Raw genomic sequence first — 7,720 nt, forward strand, 5'->3', positions numbered from 1 at the left:
GTGTACGACAGTAACACTGTGTATTACAGTAACACTGTGTACGATAGTAACTCTGTGTACGACAGTAACACTGTGTACGACAGTAACACTGTGTAACAGTAACTCTGTACAAGAACCAGTGCAACTCTTGCCCAGTTCTGTGACAGCCTCATCACTGGTGCTGTGCTTAAGCCCATTGTTCAGTCACGTGTCGCATTGAAGTCTTCCTCATCTTCTCTGAGCCTCCGCTTTTTTAAGCCTGATGACTTTTTCCAGGGACTTCTTCCGAACAACATACTAAAAGTGTGTGAGATAAACTCTCACCATTTGCCTCCAAAGAAGGCCCTGGTTGCACGTCCTCCAGGACAGATTGGTTTGTTCTTTTGTCCGTGCATAAGGGGTTCAGTGCTCCCCACTATGACCCCACCACACAGTTCAGAGGATCCGTTCTCTGGTCTCCTTCGTCATCGGGGTCTCACATCATCGGGGTCAGGCTTGAGTCAGGTATTTGACCGCCACTTCCGTGGATGCTGACTGAAATCCTTCACTTCAGTCTTCTCCATTCATCATGATCTTACCTGTTGGTCCAGCTGTGAGGATTTTCGTTTTCTTTAGGTTAAGGTACGACCCATCCTGAAGGCTGTATTGTTGTTGATCTTTAGTTAGTACTTCAGGTTTACGTTCTGCAGGCAGAGTTATGTCGTCAGCAGCACACAGGTTGTTAAGGAGCCTTCCCCCAACCCCAAGTCCACATTTCTCCTCACATGCCTTGGAAGAGGAAGTGGGTGTGCAGGGACTGCTGCCCCAGGGTGTGACTGCAGCACCCAGCTGGCTGGTGGTGGGCTTGGGAGACAGCCCCCAGGTGTGCGCTGAGCCACTCAGAACCTGCCTTGTCCACTTCCTAAGTTTGTATGTGAAACTCAGAGCACATGTATGGACACTTATGAAACCACCCAGAGTGAGAGTGAGGTCAGGGGCCTTGGGGGTGCAGTGACGCGGCCCTGGGCTGCAGACCTGCCAGCATCAGCCCCTGCCATGGGCTGGCCCTGAGCTGGGCTCGACCCCGCAGTGTCCGCCGCGGCAACCCGAGGTGAGTTTACGGTGGGAACATGGTCCTGATGAAAGGCTCCTCCCGGTCCCAGGCGCAGGACGACGACTATGGTGAGGGGGAGGATGATGCTGAGGTCCAGCAGGAATGTCTACACAAGTTCTCCACCCGGGATTACATCATGGAGCCCTCCATCTTCAACACCCTGAAGAGGTATGTGTGGAGGAAGGGGCTGCTTTGGGAGCTCTTTATGATGTTGCAGGTGTTGAGTGTCAGTAGGGTAGAAAGTGTCCGGGATCCGCCCTTCAAAGCTCAGTGCCGATCTTAATATAAACACTGGTAAACTTGAAAAGAAAATAAAGCTCAGTGCCAGGCTCAGTGCCCTCTTATCCTCATGCCAGCCGCCTCTGGCCTGCATCCACTGCTGGGCAGTAGCTGTCCTGTCCTCTCTGTAGGTATTTCCAGGCGGGAGGGTCTCCAGAGAACGTGATCCAGCTGCTGTCTGAGAACTACACCGCCGTGGCCCAGACGGTGAACCTGCTGGCAGAGTGGCTCATCCAGACAGGTGAGCGGCCAAGGGCCGTCCTCACGCCCGCTCTCTAGTGGCCTTGGGCCATTGTGGTGTGGCGGCATTGGGAAGACACGCTTTGCTTCCTGGCTTGTGTGCTAGTGCAGGGACGCCAGCCTCTGGCCTCTGCTCCTGGGCTGCTGCTCTGTCTGGATCGGGTAGCCAGCCCGACAGCGCACCTTCCGGTCTGTCTCACCGAGGTGGCTTCCTGCCGTGCTGGAGAATGACAGGATCAGACAGTATGTGTTCAGCATGTCATTGTCGAGAGGTCTGTTGTAGCGTGCAATAATGATGGGTAATTTAGGACTGGCTGTGATTACGGCTCTGCGCTAAACTGATCACAGTAGAGTCTTCCTGGGAACGCTGTGCGTGAGTGGGCTCAATGACATCACCCCCCAGGGCAGCTGCTTCATGGAGCTGTCACATCAGTGGGCTGACCCTAGTCACGCCCACCCTGCCACCAGCCTGGCCGACTGTCCCTAGCAGGGTGCAGTCAGAGAGGTCTTTCTGTGTAGACAAGTAGACCATCCTGGACCTTATCATCAAGTAATAAATAGACCTTTTTATAAATACTCCAAAATCCTAAACAAAAGAGTTTTCCGGTACCTAAAGAGCCCTGCTACTGCCATGTTTAATATGCTGGGCTGCCACATGAAAAGTCAGCAGTTCAAATCCACCAGCCCCTCGAGTGGAGAAAGACGGGCAGTCTCCTTACGTGGGTTTCCCGCCCTGTGGTGCCCTGTGGGTCGAAGGACTCGTGGCAGCAGGGGGACCAGCACGGGAGTGCAGCCCATCTCTGGAGAGCTGAGGGAGCAGAGGGAGGGAGGCGGGCAGGTGGATGGACAGACGGACGGTTTCCCATCACATCGCTTGTGATTTCCTGCAGGTGTCGAGCCAGTGCAGGTCCAGGAGACGGTGGAAAACCACCTCAAGAGTTTACTCATCAAGCATTTCGATCCCCGAAAAGCAGATTCTATTTTCACTGAAGAAGGCGAGGTGAGCTCCATCTTTTCTTTCCTGTGATGTGTTGCTGGGGGTAGTGGGCCGGGTCGGGAATGGACCAGCTGGGAAGACCGTGGGGTGGGAGACTGAGGCTGCACAGATTGGCCCTTCGTACATAACGGGCGGGGGGGTGGGGGCAGTGCAGTCTGTGGAACCCTGGCCTCAGCAGAGGGGAGTTGGTGGAGTTGGAGTATAGCCTTGGGCAGTCACATGCTGGAAGAGATAATCTTCATCCCCAGCACGTGACGCCATAAGCATGATCTTCTCATGGAATGCGTGTCCAGTCAAGTCCATGAACAGTGACCTCTTTGCCATGAAGCCAGAGAACTACATACTGCCCAGCTGCTGTTACTGAATGTTGTGATCAAAGACTGTGTCAAACAACCCTGATCAAAAGGGGGAATTGCAGAAAAGAGTCCAAAATGTTCATGTACTTCAAACTTTCTGAAGCCCTAGAAGATGGATGAGCTCCCAAAACTCTTGTCTAAGATAATCTTTAAGTCTTAAGCCAGAATTATCCCTGACGTCTTCTTAAAACCAGGTAGTAATTTAACTTAAATAAAGAATGCTTGCGTTGAGCACTGTGCTCTTTAAAGAGCTAATCAGAACTGAAAGAAGCACTGTTTTGGGTACTGCTCAGTTGACTGTTAGTCCTTGCAACCCCGTGAACAGATGAAAACCTCGGCCTGCCGCAGCACCAGCCGCACAGTCCCGTTGTGTTTAAGCCCATTGTTTCAGTCACTGTCCCGTCATCTCATTGACAGCCTTCCTCTCCACTGACCCTCCGCCTCTCCTAGCATGATGTCCTTCTCCAAGGACTTGCCCTCCTGAGACAGTTTCACCATCTTTGTCTCTCAGGAGCACTGCCTCTAAAGTAGATTGCTGATTCTCTTGGCAGTACATGCGATTCTTTTTTTTTTTTTAGTACATGGGATTTTTTTTTTTAGTACGTGAGATTCTTTTTTTTTTTTTAGTATGTGGGATTCTTAATGCTCTTCTCCACCACCACGGCGCAAAGGCATCAGTTCTTCACTGGCCTGCACTTTCATTGTCCACCTTGGACAAGCATATGAGGCATTGCAAAGACTGTGGCTTTAATTAGGTGCAGCACATTCTCGAAGGTGACACCCTTGCTCCTTAGCACCTTGGAGTGGTCCGTGCAGCCGATTTCCCCAGCGCCGCCCGTCTTTGGAGTCGACTGCTGCCGCCACACGTGTTGGTTGTGAAAACAAGTCAGGTGAAACCTCTGACAGCTTCGGTCTCCTCTCCATCGGTCTTGATATCTTTTAGTCCAGTTGTGAGGAATTTTGTCTTCTTGATGTTGAGGTGAAATTTATGTTGAAGATTAGTCTTTGATTTGCAGTAAGTCCTTCAAATTCTTTACTTGCTGCAACCTAGGTTGTGTCCGCTGCATCAGGCTTGTTATTGATGAGTCTTCTTCCAATCCTGCAGCCACCGTTGTCTTTGAATGGCCCAGCTTCTTGAGTTATTTTCTCAACCAATAGATTGACTAAGTATAGGAAAAAAATAGCATCTTAATGCACACCTTTTCTGATTCTAAATCATGCCATACCTGCTTGTTCTGTTCGAACCACTGCTTCTTGGTCTGTATTCAGGTTCTGCGTGAATTCAGTTAAGTGTTCTGGATTTCCCGTTTTTCTTTTCTGTAATTGATACTGATCCTCTGTTGAGTGCCTTTGCATAGTCAATAAAACGGCCCTGTCCACGTAGGTGATGCTGGTATTGAGATACTGGGGGCATAGCTTCCGGCCTCCCGGCGGCATGCAGGCCCCCACAGTTCACCACACTGCCAGAGGACTGGTGGAAGAACTGTCTTCATGGGATCAAGTTGACAGCAGCAGCTTGGAAGACTAGACCCAAAACTCAGTAGGCAGTGGGCGTACGTTAATAGGAGAGGAATAATTTGGAAAAAGGAGGGTGAGAATGGTGGTGACCACTTGAAGAATGTAAATAGTGTCATTGAATTGTACATGGAGAAATTGTCAAATTAGTATATATTCTCAATAGCAACAACGACTAAAAGACAGGGTCCTTTTCGGTCTTGGTTTTGTGGGTGGTTTTGTCTTTGATGCGGTGTGGGTGAGCGTTCCCCCAGCTGATCACTTGCACACGTGCTGGATGCCCTGTAATGGTGCCGCAGTCCCCTGGCCACACGGCCAGCCTTGTGTGAGCTGCTGTGTGTGGGAGTGGACTGCGCTCCGCTCCCGGAAGCACCTTCTTGTCCCCTTGTCTGTTGGGTCAGGGCACTCAGGGTCACAGTGGAGTGGGCTGCTGGCCAGAAGATGGGCGGTTCAGACCCCCCAGCTGCTCCTCGGAAGAAGGAGGGGCGCGCAGTGTGCCTCCATGCAGAGGATGGCCTTGGAAGCCTCTGTCCTAGAGGGTCCTGAGTCCAGAGCAGCACGGTGGGCGCAATCCAGCCACGTTGAGTCACCTCTGTTGAGGGCTGTGTTGACACTGTAAAGAGTATGATGCTGGTACTCCAGCCCCTCTGCCCACCTCGTGGGGACCCCATAGTTATAGAGGCCTCTCCCCTGTGTGTCTGTCGCAGACCCCCGCCTGGCTTGAGCAGATGATTGCACACACCACATGGAGAGACCTCTTCTACAAGCTGGCGGAGGCCCACCCAGACTGCCTGATGCTCAACTTCACGGTGAAGGTAGGACCTGCGGATGTGGGCGACTGTCGTGTGTGGGCGGCTCAGAATCCCACCCGTGTGTCACTAACGGAGTTCGTACCTGTGCTTCTGGCTCAGGAATGTTGTGACAGGGATGTGTCCTGGCAGGACTGTCCCCTCCGTCTCACAGAGGAGGAGCCCGGGACAGCCAGCCTGGGCCACATGCCCTCTCAGTAGGGTCCAGGCTTAGCATGGACATGGCGGGACCAGACCAATGTGTCAGGACACTTTTCTATCCCAACCCTCCTGCCAGGTTCTCATTTTGAGCCAGCGGCACAGGTAAAAACTCCTGGCTCTGAGTCACCACAGACCTTACGATGAGCCAGCTGTCTGTGAGCTGGTGGTCCCAGCGTGCTGCCGCCTGACTGATGTCCTCCCTTCGTGTCACAGCTTATTTCAGATGCCGGATACCAGGGCGAGATCACCAGCGTCTCCACGGCCTGCCAGCAGCTGGAGGTGTTTTCCCGAGTGCTGCGCACGTCCCTGGCCACCATCCTAGATGGAGGAGAGGAGAACCTGGAGAAGAACCTGCCTGAGTTTGCTGTGAGCCCCTCACCTCCTCCTGTGTCAGGCCTGGTTGGGTGAGAATGGGGCTGGTTGGGTGTGAGCTTGGGTGAGAACGGGGCTGGTTGGGTATGAGCTCTGGGTAGAGCAGGGCTGGTTGGGACTCCCCAGCCCAGAAGGAGCCTCCCATGAGGTGCCGGGCAGGCTGGTTGGTGGTCTTCCCTCTGGATAGTCTCTTAGCACCCCCCCCCCAGTGCAGTGTCTCAGGCAGGACTGCTCACAGAGCCTCTCTGCCTGTGTCTCTCAGAAGATGGTGTGTCATGGAGAGCACACCTACCTGTTCGCGCAGGCCATGATGTCAGTGCTGGCCCAGGAGGAGCAGGGCGGCTCCGCCGTGCGCAGGATCGCCCAGGAAGTCCAGCGCTTTGCTCAGGAGAAGTGAGTTGTGCTTCAGTGGCCGTCGTGCCCCCGCCCCAGGGTCACCCACTACACTGTCCCTGCCCTAGCTCCCCGGGCCTTCCGAGGTGACAGGTGACCTCCCTGTGAGCCCTGAGGCCTGGGCAGTGAGGCTGAGGGTGGAACTTGGGGAGTTTGTGTGCCTTAAGCACTTCCTCATTCTTCAGTTCACTGGACTCCGGAATCTGCTTTTCTTACTGGAATTCATAAATAGAGAGTAACAGTCCTAAAATAATGGTGCAGTCATTTGATTGCTGGTCTTTGTTAAGTTGTAGAGCAGTGGTTGTGAGGGGGTGGGGCTTCACGGGGTCCCTGTGTCGGAAACGGCAGTTAGGACGCACGCCTTACATCAGAGGAGCCGCTCTCCATGTTGGGGTCTGCTGGTGCTGCTGTCTTGGGTGCCAGCCAGTAGATACCACCGTGTGGTGACCCTGCCGGGCAGGTGCTGCCCAGAGAGTCTCCTCAGCCATCATCCTAAGGGCAGCAGATTGCCAGGTCTCCCTCCTGCAGGGAGGCCATCCGCTCAGTTAGCATTGTACCGTCAGGGGCCTGCTGTGCCGATGGAATTTGTTGTTGTTGAGAACCATCCAGTCAGAACTGACCCGTAGCTGACCCTCCAGCGGACCTTCAGAGGCACTTAATCCCACGGGAGGAGATTGCAGCTCACCTTTCTGGCACTAGGCCCCCAGAGTGGGTGGGGCCTTTGATAAAGCCCGGAGCTCTGCGTGGGGACATTCTTCCCCCATTGGCTCTGTGTGGTGTCTTACGGGCCAGCGAGTCTGTAGGCCAGAACTGTGAGAAACAAGGGACCCCACAGTCACAAACCTCAAACGCAGAGAAGGTGCTCCCTCTGACGACAGTGTGTGTACCTCTCACAGGGGCCACGATGCCAGTCAGATCACACTGGCCTTGGGCACAGCGGCATCCTACCCCCGAGCGTGCCAGGCCCTGGGCGCCATGCTGTCCAAGGGCGCCCTGAACCCCGCTGACATCACGGTCCTGTTCAAGATGTTCACCAGCATGGACCCGCCCCCTGTGGAGCTGGTACGCTGCCCCTTTTTCTTTAGTTGAAGTACAGGTGTGGGATATGACCCCACATACCTCCTCCACCGGTTGGATGAGAGGAGGCCTCCCGTCCCTCCTCCAGGACAGCTGGTGGTTTTGAACCACTGACCTTTGGTAAGCAGTGGACACATTAAACACTACACCACCAGCATTCCTTAGGTTTCAGGGACATTAAATCACTAGGAACTGTCCCCGTGGATTTCCTTCACCCCCAGCAGAACCGTGGTGTCCACACAGTCCCCCTCATAGCTTCTCATTTTAATAAGTAATAACAGATCCTGTTGGGAGGGTTGAAGGTCGGTGTTTTTCTCGTGCGCTGAGTCAGCAGGTGCAGGTTCTTGTTGCTGCTGTTTCTTTGGTGCCTCCTGTCACACTGTCGGCCCGCAGGCATGTGTGAGCGCCT

At 53.8% G+C, this 7,720-nt stretch overlaps 1 protein-coding gene across 1 annotated transcript in view; it reads left to right on the forward strand.

Annotated features, from left to right (window-relative positions):
• LOC102870473 (negative elongation factor D-like) overlaps positions 1-7,720 on the forward strand; it is an 18,050-nt gene that overhangs the window by 7,033 nt on the left and 3,297 nt on the right. The window contains exons 2-8 of the mRNA XM_006896864.1: positions 1,122-1,240; positions 1,483-1,592; positions 2,482-2,591; positions 5,167-5,274; positions 5,683-5,835; positions 6,104-6,234; positions 7,131-7,296. Of these exons, the coding sequence (XP_006896926.1) occupies positions 1,122-1,240; positions 1,483-1,592; positions 2,482-2,591; positions 5,167-5,274; positions 5,683-5,835; positions 6,104-6,234; positions 7,131-7,296 (897 nt within the window). The remainder of the gene's footprint in view (positions 1-1,121; positions 1,241-1,482; positions 1,593-2,481; positions 2,592-5,166; positions 5,275-5,682; positions 5,836-6,103; positions 6,235-7,130; positions 7,297-7,720) is intronic.

This window comes from Elephantulus edwardii, unplaced genomic scaffold (genome assembly GCF_000299155.1).
Source record: "Elephantulus edwardii isolate Elephantulus edwardi_28Jun2011 unplaced genomic scaffold, EleEdw1.0 scaffold00193, whole genome shotgun sequence".
NCBI lineage: Eukaryota > Metazoa > Chordata > Mammalia > Macroscelidea > Macroscelididae > Elephantulus > Elephantulus edwardii.